The sequence below is a fragment of the Pecten maximus genome, chromosome 13, assembly GCF_902652985.1.
Source record: "Pecten maximus chromosome 13, xPecMax1.1, whole genome shotgun sequence".
Taxonomy (NCBI): domain Eukaryota; kingdom Metazoa; phylum Mollusca; class Bivalvia; order Pectinida; family Pectinidae; genus Pecten; species Pecten maximus.
Genome location: NC_047027.1, coordinates 3,889,721 through 3,911,556, shown reverse-complemented (window position 1 = coordinate 3,911,556; position 21,836 = coordinate 3,889,721). Strand labels below are relative to the sequence as shown.

General features: G+C 36.1%; 2 protein-coding genes across 3 annotated transcripts; one reads left to right on the top strand and one right to left on the bottom strand.

Annotated features, from left to right (window-relative positions):
- The first annotated feature begins 6,511 nt into the window (after positions 1 to 6,511).
- LOC117340845 lies at positions 6,512 to 17,252 on the top strand. 2 transcript variants are annotated; one of them, XM_033902619.1, is made up of 7 exons: positions 6,512 to 9,577; positions 11,529 to 11,567; positions 12,153 to 12,717; positions 13,493 to 13,662; positions 13,913 to 14,029; positions 14,632 to 14,835; positions 15,760 to 17,252. In XM_033902619.1, the coding sequence occupies exons 3-7, from the start codon at positions 12,330 to 12,332 to the stop codon at positions 16,657 to 16,659; spliced, it is 1,779 nt and encodes a 592-aa protein (XP_033758510.1). In that variant the 5' UTR covers positions 6,512 to 9,577; positions 11,529 to 11,567; positions 12,153 to 12,329; the 3' UTR covers positions 16,660 to 17,252. The 2 variants fall into 2 exon arrangements, with proteins under 2 accessions (XP_033758510.1, XP_033758509.1); XM_033902618.1 differs by lacking the exon at positions 6,512 to 9,577 and having other exon boundaries at positions 10,763 to 11,567.
- On the bottom strand, positions 17,243 to 19,601 carry LOC117340357 (ATP-dependent DNA helicase Q1-like). Its single transcript, XM_033902117.1, has 2 exons — positions 18,911 to 19,601; positions 17,243 to 18,062 (listed from the first exon to the last, which is right to left on the bottom strand). Exons 1-2 carry the CDS (start codon positions 19,459 to 19,461, stop codon positions 17,243 to 17,245), a joined length of 1,371 nt encoding a protein of 456 aa, XP_033758008.1. The 5' UTR covers positions 19,462 to 19,601.
- Between the last annotated feature and the right edge of the window lie 2,235 nt (positions 19,602 to 21,836).

The following is a 21,836-nucleotide window of genomic DNA, read 5'->3' as shown; positions in this document are numbered from 1 at the left end:
ATATTTTATATAAATGAGGCTGGTGTGACCACTAGGGCCTGAGGGGCGGGGCCCCAAATGGGGAACTTTGATGAAATTTTGCTATAAAATCCTACTCCTCCTTAACCCTTTAGTGGATTTCAACCAGATATGTTGTGAAACATCATTTGGGGAGGACGGTCATATTTTATATAAATGAGGCTAGTGTGACCCCTGGGGCCAGAGTGACGGGCCCAAAAAAGGGAACTTTGATGAAATTTTGCTATAAAATCCTACTCGTCCTTAACCCTTTGGTGGATTTCAACCAGATATTGTGTGAAACATCATTGGTGGAGGTTGGTCATATTTTATATAAATGAGGCTGGTGTGGCCCCTGGGGCTATAAAATCCTACTCCTCCTAACACCCATAGTGAATTATTACCAAATTTGGTGTGAAACATCATTGGAGGAGGACAATCATATTCTATATAAATGAGGCTGGTTTGACCCCTAGGGCCAGAGGGGGGGGGGGGGGGGGGGGGGGGGGGGGGGGGGGTGGGGGCCCAAAAGGGGAACTTTGGTGAATTTTTGCTATAAATCCTACTTCTCTCTGACCCTTGGGTGGATTAATACGAAATATGTTGTGAAACATCCTTTGGGAAGGGTGGTCATATTTTATATAAACGAGGCTATAGTGTGACCCCTGGGGCCTGAGGGGCAGGGCCCCAAAAGGGGAACTTTGGTGAATATTTGCTGTTAAATCCTAATCCTCCCTAACCTTTTGGTGGATTACAACCAAATTTGATGTGAAACATAAGGTGACGGCAATCATATTTTTTAATGAGACAGGTTTGACCGCTGGGGAAAAAAAGATGGGGCAAAAGGAGCGCTTAGGTTAAACATTTCTTAAAAATGCAATTCCTCCTTAATGCCTTAATTGATTACAACCATATTTAGTATGAAACATCATTGGGGAAAGGTAATCCTAATTGATATAAATGAGTCTTGTCTGACCCATTGGGACAGAGGGGCATGCCCCAAAAATGGGAACTTGGCCAAAATTTTGCTTTATGATGCTGCTCTTCCTGGACAAGCTAAATGGATAAAAACCAAATTTGATCTAAAACATAACTGGCTGCGATAAATAATTTATGGTAATAATGCTGGATTGGGGTGTGTGTCCCTGCTGTAAGTGTAAGTGTTTGTCAGATGACCGTTAAGGCCCATGGGCCTCTTGTTAAAGACTCTGGTATGTCTCAGCTAGGGGACAGAACCCAAAGCCTTCCTCACATGGGCGAACGCTCAACTAAAGGCCAAAAGTGAGGCATTGTCAAGGGAGACATTAGGAAGAAATCAAAGTACTGAAAGTACTGAAGACACAAACGAAAACAAATTATTTTAACTGCTTTTGTTTAGTGGGGACATGGTCAACTTTGTATGGAACATCACCAATACCTGATTAGGACTAGGACAAAATATTGGCAAGAAAAGAAATTCATATCTACTTTTGATTGCAAGTGCGTCTTGGCAGCTAATTTTCAGAATAGGTACTCGGGTAATCTTATTTGACATCTTCAAGGGGTTAATGTATACGTAGTTGTAGATGTAATATGAAGGTCCTAGATTACCTGTAAAATTAATGAGGCCTTTCTTTTCAAACTTTTGAGGATCCCATGCCTATAAGCGCTTCACAAATTATCATTATCATTAGCATTTGAAAAAATATTTATACATTTGATGTAGCGCCCCATCTAGCTACCAGCTTTTAGATAAGAGAGAGCTCAGGTTAAAAACATTTGTGTGATTGTTTTAGGATTTTATCGTGTGTGCGAGCCCTGGTTTGAATGATGTTATGTCAAGGTTTTGAATGATATTTTGTGGCAGATTGTTCTATCCCTTCAGTGCCTTCTGTAAAATAGCGATAACAAACTTCAATTGTCAAAATACAATATGGCTGCCTGTCGGCCATGTTGTTTTCCGATTAGTCTCAAAATGCAATATCCATAATTAGGCACCGAGGGGAACCTACATATAAAATTTGAGAAAGATCCCTTCAGCACTTTCTGAGAAATAGTGATAACAAACTTCAATTGTCCAAATCCAAGATGGCTGCCTGTCGGCCATATTGTTTTCCGATTGGTCTCAAAATGCAATATGCATAATTAATGTAAGCACCAAGAGGAACCTACATATGAAATTTGAGAAAGATCAATTCAGTGCTTTCTGAGAAATAGCAATAACAAACTTCAATTGTCAAAACCTAAGATGGCTGCCTGTGGGCCATATTGTTTTCCGATTGGTCTCAAAATGCATTATGCATAACCACCCACCAAGGGAAACCTACATATCAAATTTTAGAAAGATCCCTTCAGCACTTTTTGAGAAATTGCGATAACAAACTTCAATTGTCCAAATCCAAGATGGCTGCCTGTCGGCCATGTTGTTTTCCGATTAGTCTCAAAACGCAATATGCATAACTAGGCACCGAGGGGAACCTACTTATGAAATTTGAAAAAGATCCCGTCAACACTTTCTGAGAAATAGTGATAACAAACTTCAATTGACAAAATCAAAGACGGCTGCCTATCGGCCTTATTGTTTTCCGATTGGTCTCAAAATGCAATATGCATAACTAATGTTAGCACCAAGAGGAACCTACATATGAAATTTGAGAAAGATCAATTCAGTGCTTTCTGAGAAATAGCAATAACAAACTTCAATTGTCAAAACCTAAGATGGCTGCCTGTCGGCCATATTGTTTTCCGATTGGTCTCAAAATGCAATATGCATAACTAGAAACCAAGAGAAACCTATGAAATTTTAGAAGATCCCTTCAGTACTTTGAGAAATAGCGATAACAAGAATTGTTTACGGATGGAGGGACGGACGGACCACTGACGCAGGGCGATTTGAATAGCCCACCATCTGATGATGGTGGGTTAAAAACACCTGGGTCTGATAAACAGACTCTGGAAGCGTAGAATGCGGATGTAGACAGGGCAGGGTATACCATCACGACGGGCACATTAAACTAAGCACTATATTCAAAACTTAGAATTACATGCTCATATCAGCTCAGACTCGAGACAGTTTCTTAAGAGTGAACATGATTTTCATATAGCACTCTACGTTATATGTTTACACTCCATACTGTGTAGCTACAAATCATCTATACAACAAAAACACATTCATTCACATGTACAGTTCAAATCAATTTGAAGTGGAATTCTGTTTTTCACTTATGTACATTGCATCAAATATTCTCCGCAATAGTATATGTACCATATACATAACTGTAACTGCATGATACATATATATATGTATGTATGGTGTATATATCATGTTAATTAATGTAAGTGAGATGTGAATGTAGCTATATGTATTGATATCATCGATTTCAAAATCAGAGTTTTTTTTTTAATCTGCAGCATCTGTCAGATGAAAATGTAGTTCGAATGCCCAAACTGGATGAACTGTACATGTAGTAGCATTCTTCAAAGTCCATTATGAATGCTTTTCATACAAATGTATTTCTTTCAATTGTTCATGTGTTTAAATTATTAGAACACTGAAGTAATTTTTATTTTCATAAAAATGGAAGTACTGCTTATCTTTAAAACTAAATTGGATATTGATAAGATAAATTTGCCAAAATGTTAAAAATCAAACCTTATTAAGTAGAATCTAAACAGTTGTAAATGGCTAAGCCCACTATTCTTAACAACAAAATTACTTATTTTGATTCTCTGTCAAATATAATCAGGTTACTTGAAGACTTTGTCAGAAAAGTTAACACATATATACATTATTAATAGTTGCTTTAATTAAATTAATCTGAATTTGAACATTAAACCGACTTAACAATTTAAATGAAAAAAATGTGTTTTCACCATTTACCATAATTGACAAGAAGAAAATAATTATTTAACTCAACCTATGATATAGTATGTAACAGTCATCAAGACAATACTATTATCTTTAGTCATGCCAAGTTATTTCACAATAGGATATATGCACAACACAAAAAAGTTTTACAAATTTTTGTTGTTTAGAAGAATAATGAACTTAGTAATTTTTGCTGTTCTTCTCAAATAATATGTACTAGTGTTGTAAAGAAAAAAAGATTAAATAATAATAATAAATCTAAGTGATAATAAATTATTTGCATTGATTTATCAATACTTTACTGTGCATTAGTTTAAAGGTTAATTTAATTCAGAAGCTGAAATGATTTAAGACAGAAAAAACCGCAGATGTAGGAATATAACATTTCCACTGCCTTTAAATATCTCTGGTTAAATTTAGCAATCAGTACATTTCCATGAAAAATTGTGTTTTCTAAAGAGTTACTGCCCTTTAACCGTCCCTGAAGTGTTCAAAACTCCACCAAACATAATAAAGGTCTATTTAGATGTACATCGTAGACCCCTTTCTTTTTTATAATATGCTTCGACTGTTATGTAATATTTCAAATGATAATGATAGATCATTTTCTATTTTTTTTAAACCATCACGAATATTAGAAAAAAAGTATCAGTCGCTATAATTAGAGATGAAATTTTCAGTGACGTCTACATCTGCATGCAGACAGCCACGTTAATGCGGTACGCGTTCTGTAAACGAAAAACTTCATGTGCATTACGTAGGATATAATCAATAGATCCGAAGTCAATATTAATATTCACAAGTCCATTTGACATTTCGAAACCCTATTCAGTGAGAATTTATTTAACTTTTTATTTGCAAACATGCGTATGGTACTCGACTGCCGTTGTTGTGATATTGTCATGATGAATAGACAACTTTTTTTCTTTCGTAAAAAAACATCTATATAATCTACCCATCTGCAGACTACATCAATCACATGCAAGTTAATATTTCAGTGAGAAAATGACATTCAAAGTTGGGTTTGATCACCTACTCTTTCTTTTATTATTGTTTACATTACTGAAAGATGGCGGACAAAATCGGATGCTGGATGAGTGATTTTTCAATGTACAAAATAACAACGATATTCCGACGAAACTTTATCAATATTATAACCCATTCAGTAACATGCCACCAAAGAAAAAAAACACATAGATGTCGATGATGAAAATTCAGCGTGATGTTAGTAGATTTTTCTTCCGGGTCACAGGTAAGCAGCAATATGGCGCCAGCGAAAAGTCGATTGTATCATTCCGCGTGAAATCTAATGCGTTCAACGCGGAAAAATATTCTTACGTATCATCGACAGAACATACTTAAATTAAATACTTTGAAAACTATCTATTTGTGAGGTTCTGTTGTTTTGTCATATATCTAACGAAACTGCAGTGTTGCATTTGACTCCGTAAGTCACGGGACTATTTTTTTTTTGCGATAGAATATGATTGTGAAGTGGCAGTGGAAGTTGTGTCAGAGCGAACGAAAATGCCAAAAAAAAAAACACATTGTCCTGTCAGCTTTTAAAATACAACAAAACAAAAGGTGATTTTTTTTAATAGCTGAACTTCACTGTATGTCATTTTTTATCGTGAAGTTAAACAAATATTTACTGCATAACATTACGGAGTTACTGTAAAGCAACGTTTAGATTGGCCAACAGCAGTATCCGCCAGAGCCCTCAAAAGCGCTGACATAGACTCAAACTTACGCTTGTGTCTACGTTTGTGTCAACAAAACAAAAGGTAATTTTTTTATAGCTGAACTTTACTATATGTCATTTTTTATCGTGAATATTTACGATATTTACAAATATTTACTGCATAGCATTACGGAGTTACTGTAAAGCAACGGTTAGATTGGCCAAGGCAGTATCCGCCAGAGGGCATCGTAGATTTTGTCAGCTACACCTCAAAAGCGCTGACATAGACTCAAACTTACGTTTGTGTCAAAAAGTTGTTAAGAAAGAAGAGAAAAGATAAGATCCCAAATTTAGTCGCCTCTTTCGATCATGCAATGGGGGCAGCAGGTACAATTCTTACGCCCTACCTGCAGGGCAGACCCAAATGGTTACACATTTATTCAAAACAAATGAAATTATTGATTGTAACGTACACTGAGCGTGATTGCTGATATTTGCACGAGAAGACAGACTACAATATATACAAGATTTATTTACAATTTGTACAAGCATGTATATTAACATTTATTTATAAACACGCTCATCACACAATCTTACATACAACACTCTGATACATTCATAGACACATAAGCATAAACACATGAACATAGACACCCTATTCCCTACAAGTCTCTCAAAGGCCACCACAGCTGAACACCGAGTCCACACAGTTAGGTTGCTAAGCTGGATCCAGATGAACATGAACAGCAATGTCTCCGTCATAGGTCCCTCAGGATCCAATCAGTGCCGTCTTATACAGCAGAACAAAATCACACACGCAGTGCTCAATATACATGTACTGAACATGGTCAGCAACCACAACAGGGAATCAACGTTATAGTAGAACAGAATCTCTACGTCTGTAATGATGATCCCAAGACGTTGAATATCTCAACAACTGTGACGTCATCAATAACAATGTCACATCTCCGCCGCGATCAATCTGTACCGAAAAATAGTTTTATTTATAATTTCAAAAATATAATTTAGTTAAGTATGTTAGCCCGGTTATGAGACAGACTGTGTCAGCTACTAAGCTTAAGTATATACCTACTTAATCATGTATAAAGGCTGGTCACCTGCCATACAATTTACCAGACATGTTATGTAAGAGATTAGTGGCCTACAGATTCCATGTATAGGTATTAGGTAACTGTCTGATATAGGAAATTGGCAATCGGTATTTAATTCCTGTACAGATAGCTGGAAGGGAGTCTTGGGTTTGGCACTCAAGCCGGCCGCTGGCCGAAAGGCTGACCACTACTTTAGGATGTCATATTTTGTACATAGTGTATATACATGTATTGGATTAATAAACTACATATGCAAATGGAACAACTTATATTATATTGGCGCCGCGACCCAAGACGAATCACCACTATACGATCACGACACAAAGAAAACGATCAACGATCATTTATGAGATTAAACAAATGCCGACTATGAAGAAGAAGAAACAAAAAACCAGGCTCAAATTTTGGTGAGGACTAATTATTCAAGTATTTATATTAATTGTCAACAGGAATAAACTGTCCGTCGCTGTGCTGTTCCATGTATATTCATCATTGTATCCAGAGTTCCTGTTATATACTCCTCTTCCAGAAGAGACATTGTTCATACATAACTGTTTTATATAACATTTTTATGGAGAGTTTGCCTAACGTGGTTTTAACACGGGGCGTATTTTGTAAATTGAACTCTACCATATTAGTACACAACATATTTTACGGAGAGGCAAACACCTGAAGCAGTATTAATGCCAGGAAGAAAATGTCTACATGTTTCCTCATCCAGATGTTCATCACACACCACATACCCGATGTAATATTACGGACTAGAAATACCTGCGGATTAACGCTAGGAAGAAGTTTTCTATATTGTTTCATATCCAGAATTCCATCCTCAAGGTGTGATACTACGGATTTGAAATACCTGTTCTAAGACCAGGAAAGAAGATTTTAATAACATTTCTATACCCGGAAATTCATCAATAACCACTTATATCAAGGAACTTTCTGGAACATTTTGTATTTATTTTTCTCAGCCTTAGTGTGCGAGATATATCATGCTTGTTAGAAAAGTTGGTTTTACAGCAGAAGCAAGCCCTCATCAACTTCATCACTTTGCCGCAGCACATATGATGAACATTTATTTTCTTAAAATTAATTTGAACTTTGCCATTCAATATCTTGGAACCAATGGATCCAACTACATTTGAACAATTCACGATTTGTGTTATTAGTGACTTCGAATTACCGTTTCGGGACTTAAATATATATATATACTTCAATGTTTTATAGTAAGATATACATATTATGTTTTATTATTGGTTACTAACGCCATTGAATATAAATACAGCTCTACATAACATGATCATGATAAACCTGTTAAAATTTGAACGTATTAATAACTACATTCGTCAGCAAAAGAATATTTTTACAAGCTTTTCATTTACAGTTAACGTACTACTGTTTTCAGTATTTTAGTAAACCTTTTATATGATTTACCTTATTACTACATAATAGCTACTACATAATGCTAATGATACAGTTTTTAAGCATCAGTTAATTCAATTTATCTTATTTACAAAATCTTATTTTTTGTTTTGTAGTCATTAATGGCTATCTCAAAGGTTTTCACACTCAAAGCAAGGATAGATTTACAATATTATATATTTGTTATTCCTTTGTAAATTATGTTATGACTTATCCATGAATTGTGTTGTTACGATATATCATTATTACCATAAGATTTCTTAGAATGTTTACATTTTTACATTTACATATCATTTTATATATTTTATGGCGAGTTTTGCCCACGTGGTTTAACACGGGGATTAATTATTATTGAAACTCGACCATTTTATATGTCTGAGGCAGAGAAAGTGATGCGGTTTTACGCACATTAATATTATTCTACTGTACTCGTATGGCATACACAACATACAGTTTACATCTACGGATCAGAAACACCCGATGCAATTTTAATGCCGGGACAATATTTGTCTTTGTTTCTATAGTATCCAGATATAAACACATACTATTACTCAACTAGGAATTCTTTTGGTAAGCTTCATTTCATTAATTATTTTAGTGTCAGCCTAATTGGAGTGCGACATTCATGACTTGGCTTTGTGTACGGTAGACGTCACAACAAGTAATATATTTTTTTTTATTTTCATATTTTCATTTCGTAACAGCACATGAATGATATTTCATATCGTATTTTTTTCCTCTTGTTTTTTTTATAAAGTACTGAAATAACTACATTAAGCTTTGTTCTGCTATAATTCATTTTAACAATGTAGTACATGCAAGTCTTCAATAAGTTTTAGATACTGCTTATTATTTTTATGACAGAGGGACGAATGTACCCATGTACCCATATTATTAATTAATCATGATGCCGAAATTATGATCTAATTTGCCATCAATTATTACAGAGGGACGAATGTACCGAAAAATAGTTTTATTTATAATTTCAAAAATATAATTTAGTTAAGTATGTTAGCCCGGTTATGAGACAGACTGTGTCAGCTACTAAGCTTAAGTATATACCTACTTAATCATGTATAAAGGCTGGTCACCTGCCATACAATTTACCAGACATGTTATGTAAGAGATTAGTGGCCTACAGTTTCCATGTATAGGTATTAGGTAACTGTCTGATATAGGAAATTGGCAATCGGTATTTAATTCCTGTACAGATAGCTGGAAGGGAGTCTTGGGTTTGGCACTCAAGCCGGCCGCTGGCCGAAAGGCTGACCACTACTTTAGGATGTCATATTTTGTACATAGTGTATAAACATGTATTGGATTAATAAACTACATATGCAAATGGAACAACTTATATTATAAATCGCAACTTCTCGTACAATTCCGTCAAAGCTCGGAATCATATCTCGAACGTAGGCCGCATTCGGTATCGTCTGGTGTTAACGGTCAGACCGAGGTGTACCGAAGAAACAAGATGTCAGCGCCCATGCGGCTATGGATACGCCAAGGAAAAACATAGTACGTACAATTAGAAAATGTGTTACCTGTGCCAGTGAGCAACAGCGTTTGCATAATCTCAATAACAACAAGGCCAGAAATTTGAATGTGCATACCGTTCTATCCCAGTTGATTTCTATAGACATTCCCAGCTCTTTATTTGATAACATTTTCATTTGTGATTCTTGTATCGTTTTTCTTGATAAGTTTTCTAAATTTCGTCAAGTTGCTGTCGAGTGTGTTTCTAATTTAAATAAATCAGCTGACTTTAAAAGATGTGCGAAAACTCCACCATCAGCTCTGAAATTGACAGTAGCAGAGAGATTAGAAAGGTCTGTAGAGAAGTTAAAGAGGTTGAAAATCAGTGATGATGTTAGGCCTATAGAAAGAAAATCTAGTTCTAAACGCAGAATACAGTTTACTCAACCTACTCCTAAAGATGATAAAGAAAACTGTGAGCCCGGCAGTGACAATGATCTTTTGTTTGACCACTCGTATAGAAAACCACCTGTATCTTTTGGTATTAGTAATGACTTTGACGTCGGATCTGTGCTTGATGACTGCCTTGACTGTACAAAGGATGATAGTTTTCTTAAAAACTTGGACAGAGAACTCGAACAGTTATGTGCACCAGGGTGCAGCGTGCTATTTCAGAAGAGTCCATTATACCTGAAAGTACCTCATTATTTTGAGAGTGTGATAGCGGAGATGTCTATTCAGTGTCCAGATTTATTGAAAATCCTCACAGTTGCGTTAGGGAGTAAAATTGGACTACCCTCCAGGATGGCAACCATTTCTACAGTATATGGCATGATTCTACATAGCAGAAACAATCAGGTGTCGGGGATACAGAGGCTGTACACTGCATTGGCAGTGAGGTACCATGCAGACAATAAGGTATAACATGGTTATATAATTGACATATAAAAACAGTTTAAAAGTTGAGTTATTGAATTTACCATCACATACATTTTTGATGGCATGTCAAATTGTAAGACTACATATTATAATTACAGGAAATATTTTAAAAAATTGCTGAATCGATTACACAAAATTACCCCAAGTAATCAATTATACTGTTCAGTGTAATCATGGCCCATCACTGTGGCATAGTGATAGAAATATAGTCGAACATGTCCTAAAGGTTACCTAAAAGGCTATAACAGGTGGCCTTTATATTTATAGACAGGTTTTAGTTATAAAATAGAGTATTTAGGTAACCTTTATTTAAAATAATTTCGGTAATTATAATTAATATGTAGTCTTACAATTTGATATTCCATCAACATGGTACCCCACCGTCAATGCAGTGTACAGCCTCTGTATCACCGACATCTGCTTGTTTCTGCTATGGAGAAGCATGCCATGATTGTAGAAATGGTTGCCATCCTGGAGGGAAGTCCAATTTTATTCCCTAACACAACTGTGAGGGGAAGTAATCCGGTAATACTCTCCCATTAGCTTAGGTCAGCAGTAGTGTCATTGTTAAACCTGAATTTGAAGGGTGAAGCGGTATGCAAGTATAAACTAGTACATCTGTATATTGTTATATTTTATAAATGGATCAAAATCTACTGTAACTAACAGAGGAAATGCTCACAAATAAGCCCCCTATCAGCTTTTAGTTATTTGGGAGAGGGTTTATTTGAGGACAAGTTCATACATTACAAATATTATAGACATGGATTTATGTCATATAATTGCCATTATGCAGTGTAATAAAGCCATTACCGGTACATAAATTTTGTTATAGACATGTTGCTATGACGTCACATTAACAATGGATTCTTGACCAGATATATGGTGGGAAATATGTCAGCAACTATAAACTCATATCTGAAATCCGCTATAAATGGAACTCATGACAGATCCTCTATTTATGCATGATCTACTAACACATTTATTACTGTTCTAACTTTTTTGTTGCATTAATGAATTGTTTTGTTCAGTTTGTTTTTATTTTATTTTACAGTAGTCAGTACAACAGAATTTGCTATGCCTGCCGTGTTGAGTAAGTGAAAATTTAGTATTTAAACCATATAAGGAGCAGATTATAACCCTATACAAAGCTTCATTTTTCGCTGAGGTAAACTTTTCACAACAAAGATACATGTAAAATGTACAGTTGTATTTGCAAAACCTAACCATTAAATAGTAAAAATGTATCTCTGTATTTGTGTATTCAACTATATTGTACAAATAAGTTTGTATCATGAATTTATTGCATTTTATAAGTTACAACACTTTCCATAGAGTCCATGTAACTCAGCTTAATATAAATGACTACACAGTAAAGGTCAAATACATACAAGTATGTGTACGTGTGTACGTACTGAACAGATCTAGAACAGAGCTTATGTAAATTAATTAGAATTTAATTATTGTTTGTGATGGAATAATCATCTGATCATACTATGATTTTAAATAACAGAAACTTGTTGTCGCTGAACAGCAAGTCAGATCCACTATTACATTAATTGAAATGTTTACAAAAAAAAAAATTGCAATGGACAAATTCAATGTATTTATTATTTCTATTATTGTCAGATATTTGTTTACATTTTAATTTAAATTATTTCATCATTTTTTTTTACAGTTACTCACACGTCTGAACAAGGTCCATCTAACTCTAACAGAGGATTCCAAACGAAATATCATTGACAGTTTCGGCAAAGAAAGTGAAAGTGGTCTCCTTGAACAGTTGGCACATGGTCATGATGGAAAGCTCAATGGTGACAATCTAGACATCAGGGTCAACACCAACGATGTGAGGATGAACAATCATGACAAGGACTATCATTTCTTTGCTACCGATTTTACCTTGGATCGCGTTGAATTGAAAGGACTAAATACAGAAACTCCCCAAGTTGGTGATGTGCCGGTCACTTGTTTTATTCCTTCTGACAACGAGAAAGACCTGTTCAAAAACACTTTGAAAATCCTTTTGGCAAGGGAAATGGTAACTGTTCCTGGATTTGAGTGGATGAACAGCATACTACCAGATCACATTCCACACGAACTTGAAGATGACATGGCCAAGAAATCTGAGATATTTCTCCTTCCAGTATCCCTAAACAACGAGATTTCATACTCTGACTGTGTTCACATCCTGGATGAGTACACCGAGATAACCAACCACTGGTATTCAGCAGCTGGCAGAGGTAAGACATTATGGTTGGAAATTCAGTATTTTATGGGAACCTTGTTGCCTTAAATGCCTGCCCTCTGAACGACCAGGTAAATTGTAGGTGAAATCTTATTTGATATATGTAGGAGATCTGCTGCAAATTATGATACCTTCCCAAGCTTGGTAATTAGGGTAGAGTGTATTGCTCAAGGACATGACAACCGTAATTATAAAAATATAATATTTAACATAATGTTGCATATTAAAGACAGTAATTTCAGTTGTATGTTTGAAAATATTTCAATTTCAAACTGGACTCAATGAAGCTACCAACTGTTGCCTGCTCATTTGCCAATGAAGATGACCAGATTAACATTGGCGCATTAATTTGTGGCCTATTTTCACACCGTTTAGCCAGTATCAATGCGCCGCAGTTAATTAAATTTGTTTAAAGACCAACTCAATTCATCACCCCATGAAATCGACAAAAGCAAGATCCGCCAATAAGCCCATGCCTGGTAATAAGCCCACCCATGTCTTTTGCAGTTCAGTAGAAATCCCAACCAATGTTATTTCATTGTCCTGCAATAAGCCCACCCCCTACTTTGAGTCAAAGTTTATATCTTGGCCCCCTGGGCTTATTGCAGGATAAATATGGTAATATGATATCCCAGGATCGATACAACAAAGTATTGTTTTCTTGTGTGCACATGGGATTTATTTATATGAATGATTCTTGATGCATTTTTTTTTGTTTTTGTGAATTTTTTTTAAATGTTGCATTCATATTATTTTAAAATCTTTTGAAGGAGGTGAATTGGATAATCTCCAGATTCCAGTAGGTGGTGATCAGCTGACAAGAGTCCGATTACAAGGTGCTAAAGGATTGAGAGCAGGAGCACGAACAGCAGAGCAGAGGTTTGAAAGGCTCTATCCAATGGTGGTGGAAATGTGTCATGTACTTCAAGATTTCTTGGAGGTAAATATAGATATGAATTGTTAATAAATGTAATAAATGCAGTAAGACTAAGTGTATACATGCACAATCTATATTATACAACATACAATTACAAACCACTCTTTCTCAGGTGGAAGATGATAAAATGACTCCACCATTGGGTTAAGATTTTTGTTTGTTGTCTAGCTGTTGTTTAAATCTATTGAAAATTTTAAATGAAATATTTTAAAAGTACAAAATTTAATTAAATTTTTCGCAATTGTCTACACAGAAGCTGTGCAAGAAATTCCTGAATTTGTCTAAAGGACGGGATGCAGGAACCTTAGCCAATATGAAGTGCCAGATTCAACGGTCCAATGTAAATGGGAAAGTTAAGAGTCGATTCAAAGTAAGTTGTCTTGTCATTTTAAGGCCAAAAATGTATGTTTACAATTAGGGTTACCTGACCTATAGGCTGCCCTTATAAATCACAACCAACCTTAAAGATTTTATAAGCATTCCATGAAACAGACATATCGGTATATTTTATTTTGGTTTTATAGGAAAAATTGCCCATCTTTCCGTCTGTTACACTTGCCTCGTCATTGCTCTAGATCTTGTTGCTTCAATTATTCAAATTTTATGAAACTTCACACAGGTGTTTAGAATACCTTTGACAAGTTTTTTTTTATCAAGACCACCAGTGTATAAAATAGAAGATACCAGTCCTGATTTCAAAATTTCACACTATAAAATATTAGATAATCTGCCCATGGACTCCTTCTCTTGGATGGGCTGTTACTTCAATTCAAACACTTTAATACTCAAAAATAGTACAAGTAATGTTTTTTTTGCATTATTTTGGTCTGGATAATATTTGTATGACTTTAAAGTCACAAGAATGTATAAATTTTAAATGTAACAAACACAGATTGAGGGCATATGAGAAGTTGACTGATATTGTCCAGGTTTTCTCCAGTTTTTCATAATCTTGTTTCATCAACATTACAGGCACATGAAGACTTTGTGCTGACATGTGGCCACAGCTATTTCATTGCCTACATCATGAAGCATTTCAACATCACAGATGGGAAACCAATGCACCATGCCCTTCCTGACAAGATCCGCAGCTTCATCAATGCCAAGAAGAGAGAAGTTTTTAACAACATTATGGATGAAGTTGTGGCAGAGATATTCATACCATTTGAGCTGGAGGTAAATTAAAAGTACCAAAATCCAATACAAAATCACAAGTCCGGACAAGGCGACAAAAACAGTAAAAAAGGGGGAGAATTATCAACATACATGAATCTTTACAAAAACCAGATTTATTAAATAGCGGACTATTGACAACCCAAACTAACTATACTAATGCACAATGTACAGTAATATTACATTGTATGTATACTCATTCTGCAATCTATAATAGAATAACTTTTCAAAGTTTAAAACATTAAAACTCAAAGACAGTTTAATTGGATATACCGGTACTGGAGCTATTAAATACAGCTATATACACTTCAAGTTGAGGGTCTACATGTACTTCAATAATATTTAAAATATCTGTACGTTTCAGCATGAAGGAATATTCTACATTCCCAAACTGTACACATGTATAATATATTATATTATACAATGGATATATATATATATATACAGAGAGTCCAGATTTAGTTTAAAGTTTGTCATATAACGGATGAAACCAATTTATGATCACATTCTTGTCTTTGTTTGGTGTACACTACAGGTATATGTACACTTTACATCAAACTTCAAAGAAAGATTTTAAACACTTTTGAATGTCAACTTCTCACATCAAAGGAAAATACAATTGAACCAATGTACTAAACTAAATCTGGACCCTCTGTAGTGTTCAACGCACTTTTCCACTAAGGGCTGTTCCAAACATATCCGTATGGGAGGGGTAGGAGGCAACAGTATTAAATAAATGGGTGGTGGGGTTAAATCTACATCTGCGTAGTATTCTCAATAGTAAATCAGTTTTATTATACTTTTAATATTTAATGGGTGGTGGGGTCTCAAAATTATGCCTCCCGCCCCCACCACACATCAAATTCTGGAATAGCCCTAAGCTATAAACAACATAATTTATATACATCTGTACATGTTACTTTTCAGGAACCAATCACGGATGAGATGCACATCCAGATATCCATCATGACGCAGCCACCAGTAGTATTCACAACTGTGGCACGCCCCGACAATGGTACTGTGAATGTAGTGTTGGATGTTGCAGGAAAAAAGGTAATTGTGTCTCTCAAAGTGGACACACTACTTCATGGATGTCGTGTTAACATACCAGGAGTGACTGCACCCATCAAGTTCGTGACATTTAAACCACCGAAACTTGAGGATGATCTCAACAACTATGTGGTGAATTTCATGCAGTGGTATTTTATTATTCTGCAAATGAAAGATGCTTTGCACGAGGGAGACATATACAGAATCAATGTCATTCTCAAGCAGATGATTCCATTTTTCTACAGTCATTCTGCTATGTCGAAATATCTAACTGAGTGCATAGACTATATCTTAAAAACAGAACACACTCTATCACAACAAATGTCAATGAAAGTAAGGGCAGCTTCTGTTGTAAATCCGACCGGTGGTATTGGAAATAATAAGGCTGCAGACCTTCAAAAGGAAAATGAAGTCAAGTATTTGAAGGAACTTATTCGTGGCCTGGGTGCTAACAAAACCGAGAAGGCTATTGTTAATGTCACCAGGGCAGCACCAGTAATAGCGAGTGTGTGTGATGCCTTTGACGAGCAGACAAAGGTAAAGAACCTGAAGTCAACACACAAGGTCCGTAGTAGGTCAGATGACACAAGTGCTCTGTTGAAAACACTACAGAAATTGGATATTTGGAGTATTCATGGTGGACGTCAGTTGCAACAGAAAGTCAAGCGTTCTCCATTCGATTTTCACAGAAGTCATTTCAAAGGCATCATTAAAAACACTATAAAGAGGTTGTTAAGAGATCTGCCTGCTATCCATGAGGACAGTGATGATGAATAGTCAATCTGTTGCGGGTTTTAGTCATACACGAATGTAGATTGTTCAGTAAATGGTTTTTTTGGTGATCATTTGAGAAAATATCCAACCAATTTTAATAACATTTTCTTATAGGAGACAAGTAAAATTTCAGGGTTTTGACGTCATTATTCGCAATAACAGATACATCATATTTATCCAACAATAAGCCCATACCGTGTAATAAGCCCACCCATGTGAAATACATTTCAGTAGAAATGCTTACAAGTGCTATTTCATTGTATTGTAATAAGCCCACCCCCTACTTTGAGTCAAGAGTTTAGGTGTTGGACCCCTGGGATTATTGCAGGATAAATATGGTATGCATATACACTATATATACAATAATGTATATATGTATTGTAATGTCAGGATGCAAAATTTCAGAGGAAAATAATTGCCAAAAAGTCTATTGATCAAACAAGCTGGACAGAGAGTAAAGGCTAACAGCATTACTGTTTAGCTCTATAGTTCATCACTATCATCCTAAAATAGGATAAGTGTACATGTTTTTTTCCTTACTATGTACAGTGTATAGGTTACATCTATTGAAGTGTTCAGCTGCTGTTCAGTCCCATATCAGCTTTTTACAGTTTGAACAACATTCAACAGGTGATTTGTTGAAAAGCACTTGTTCAAACCCAAAATACTGCACCAAAAATGTACGAGAACATGAGGTTTCATTTTTACAATAGTTTATCATTTCGTCAGACATGCCTTTTCGAGCCTTTGAAATGTCACTGTTGTTGTAGTAAAGAAGGGCACTAGCTGGCTGACCATTTCTCCCAGCACGGCCGATTTCCTGCATATAGCATTCAATGGTAGTTGGTGGTCTACAGTGAATGATCTGTGATATTGACGGTGCATTTAAACCCATACCTAATGCAACTGTGGCCAGAACGAGTCTAATTTTAGGATTTTCCTTTGTAAGTTCAGTGACTATGTGTCTTTTCATATCGTCAGTGTAGTCTTTGTGGTACTGACCGAAGATCCGGTTCTCAGGAAGTTGTTCACCACTGTATTGTAACTCCTGAAGGCAGTACGATATATACTGATAACAGTAACTGAGAGCTTCTAAGCTCTCCATATACACAATTGTTACAGGAAAGATTCCTAATTGAGTCTTCAGTCCGTCGGCAATAGGTTCAATTATTTTGTCCAATTTTTCAAATTTGTGGAGATTTGGTAGCCTTTTTTCAATATTTAAAAAGATGTTTGGTCTGTCGGGATTGACAGTGACCACCTGAGGCTGCTGGTATTGTAATATTTTACATAGTTCGTTTATTTTCTTTGGTGTTGCTGTGGCGGTAAGTGCCAGGTGTGCAGCCTCTGGGAAAATGCATGTTGTTTCACCCAGTTTTTTAAAAGCGGGTCTGAAATTCTCTCCCCTGAAGATAAAGAGATAGCACGGATATAGATAATTACATAGAGGATCTAGCACGAGTGTTCATGTCATATTGAATTTATTGCACAAGTGTATTATTTTCATATGAAATTAATAAACGAGTTCAATAAATTCTAGATTCTATTTATTATATAACTCGAGAAACATGTTTACTGATGTATTCTCAATGCTTCTCCTCTATACATGTATAGCAACGATTAACGGAAGCCCCAATTTCATTACTGAGACAATAGCGTGACGTCATGTACAATAACGTGACGTCATTTATATATGACGTCACAATAGTGTTCCCAGTGACCAGGCTCATTTGCATGTTAAATGTACGTGTGCTTCATCGTTTTTAATGCACCCCTTTAATGCACCTTAAACGAGTTCAATAAATTCAATATGACATAAACATGAGTGCTAGATTCTATTTATAACTCGAAAAACATGCTTACTGATGTATTCTCAATGCTTCTCTTCTATATAGCGACGATTAACGGAAGCCCCATTTTCACTACTGAGACAATAGCGTGACGTCATTTATATATGACGTCACAATATTGTTCCCACAGTGACCAGGCTCATTTGCATGTTTAATGTACGTGTGCTTCATCGTTTTTAATGCACCCCTTTAATGCACCTCAAATGGCATGTTATGTAATAAATGTAATTAATGTCTCCATAAGCCTTTATTCTACGTCTCAGTGTACAGAATGATCTGATCTAGTTGTAACCCATATTAGCTCCATTATGGACAGACTGAAGGTATTACATATTTTTATATTGATGACATTACGATATTAAATACAAAATTTGAATTTTAAGCTCTTGTTGATTTTCACTCACCATTCTGTAATCATATGTACCTCGTCGATTACAACTGCCCCCACGTTTGCCTGGTACACGGAAGATCGGAGAATAGAGGAACATGTCTTACTATTGATTAACGTCTCCGGATGTGCGTATATCAAATTATAATTTCCTCTCTTGATGTCATTCATGGACACAGACTTAGGCAACTTTATATCACATGAATCATCGTCATCATCGTCATCACTAACTTTGTCATCAGTGTATGTAGACGCATGTTTTCCATCAATATTTAAAAAGCATGCTTTGATACCCTTGTCTCTTAAACTGTACACCTGATCTTCCATGATGGAGCTTAAAGGGGTTACAACTATAACGATCGCTGGTGTTTGCAGTTGACGTTTCCGTTGCAACAAAAACGGCAACAACTGAAAGATGACGCTTTTCCCATAGCCCGTGGGAAGTACAGACACGCAATCTGACCCGATAAACACGTTTCTGAGTGTATCTATCTGTTTATCCTTCAGATCGTAATCTAGTTTCAGTTTCGCTTTTGCGAACTCCAAACACGTGGAAAAATCAGCCATGTTGTTTTGCGGAAGTATCTCGGACCGAGTGAACCAGTTACATCCGGCGAAGGAAATGTTGACATTCACAACATATCACTGCGCCGGCCTACGTTCGAGATATGATTCCGAGCTTTGACGGAATTGTACGAGAAGTTGCGATTGTGCCGCGATGTGCATCACCGCTCAGACACACCACGCAGGTTATGTCGGTCCATCCTTCCAAAACAGGGAAGGTACACAACAGGCATCAAGTTCATAGGACGAGTAGGATCTCGGAGTACATAAATCAGTACAGCTATTCGGCCCTCGGCTCTAGGCCTCCATAAAATAGGTGGTGATCATGGTTTCATCAATTACGGTGTAGGCCCATCAAGCTACAACAATATAGTAATTACAATTTACTTTACAGTTATATTTTATGTAATAAACTATTTAAACATTATACATTCCACACTACATATAAGCAAAACCATACTTGTAAACATACTAGATACTCGCGCTCATTTACCGACGACACACAATACACCGCACGTGCCTCACTAGTACTAGGTAACATTTAGCGACTACAAAACACTACAAAGGCACTCAAACTGGCAAATATAACAACAGACAACCTTTTGATAACGTTATGGGGTAACATTGGGTTAACAGCTAAGGTCACCTTAGCTGTTAATAGGACGTTAAACAAAATTAACCAAACCAAACATTGGGTTATATTTGATGGAAATACTTACCCCAATCTGTAGTTTGGGCGTCGAACAGGGCTACGTTCCAAATACCCACTGCTAGGTTTTTTACCTGTCCGCCTGTACTCCCGCTTACCTGTTGCTATTGCGCACACACCCTGCCGCGGTCTCAACAGTTGAGAAACGGCGCGCAATTTAAAACTCTTAAAAACAATACTAAGGACTAAAACAAATACATACCATTTACAAATACTTACATACACTAGATGTGGCATGTGCCAACATTGACAAAAAGAATTTCATTTTTCCACACTAGCTGGAGACCAATAAGGAGATTGGTGATTATTTTAAGGGATTTATAATGTTTGCGACATAGACATAAACTACAAGGACTAGTAAAGAAAGAAAAACTGAAACAAAAGTTCACTTACAATATTACCCCTGATTGTGTTGTTCAGAACAACACATTTAATTTGCACTGGCACAATGTCATAATGTTCGACATCAGGGTATCTCTGTCGTAGTTGTCATTATCCGTTTCAGAATTTTTGGCTTAAAATAATTGCTGTAGCTGCGGTTAAAATTGCCACTTTCCTCTGATTGTCCTCTGCAAAGTCGACCATTATTGTTGCCCTCAGATAGTGGTTGGTGGGACTTGCGGTCATGTTAGAATTGCAATTTTTGCAATGCATAACACACTTTTCATTGTTGAGAACAGTAACAAGTTTGGTGTTGTTACAAGGAGACTTAACACGAACATACGGCAGCCTCCCAAAACACACATACGCACTCACCACACGCATGCATGACGCAAGCACGGGAGGCCGTCCTTAAATGACCTTAGCTGTTAATAGGACGTTAAACAAAATAAACCAAACCAAAGTTACAAGATGGCTACGATGACGCCATTCTTCATATTGCCTGTTGCAGGATCATCTCGATTATCGTCCTGCAGGTAGGGCGTAAGAATTGTACCTGCTGCCCCCACTGCATGATCGTAAGAGGCGACTAATTTTGGGATCTTATCTTTTCTCTTCTTTCTTCGGCAGTATGTTTCAGTGAGGTAGCACTATAAATCGGCAAAATGTCCGTCATTTCACAAGGAGAGTATACATGAACATACCGCAGCCTCCCAAAACACACATACGCACTCAACACACGCATGCATGTCGCACGCACGGGAGGCCGTCCTTAAATGACCTTAGCTGTTAATAGGACGTTAAACAAAATACACCAAACCATATCGTCATCGGAGATAGGTTGCAGAATGCAATATTTTGAAGAAGAGAAAACATGTCTTGTGTAAAGAATCTAAAACGAAAATGGCACAGTGGGGTTGAAAAACGTTTTATTGAAATGATAATAAATCGAAGACAAGACAAAATGAAGTCTTCAATCAGGGCAATGTTAGTTTATATGATTTACCCACTACAAATACTACATCTACTAAGCACTTGCTTCAACCATGTTGACCACTTCATTATATTATGGTATAAGTATACACTTTCCCTAGCATAATATTTAGTGATCAATGCCAATGGTTTTGCAATGTTTTTAGAAGTTTTCATGTATGAAATATTGTTGCACGAGATATACTACATCATTGGTGTTTTTCAAATCACTTGTACAATGGATCAGTCGGGTATCAATTATTAAAAATTATGACATTATTTATGTGTAAAATATACAGAATGAGTGATTATAGAG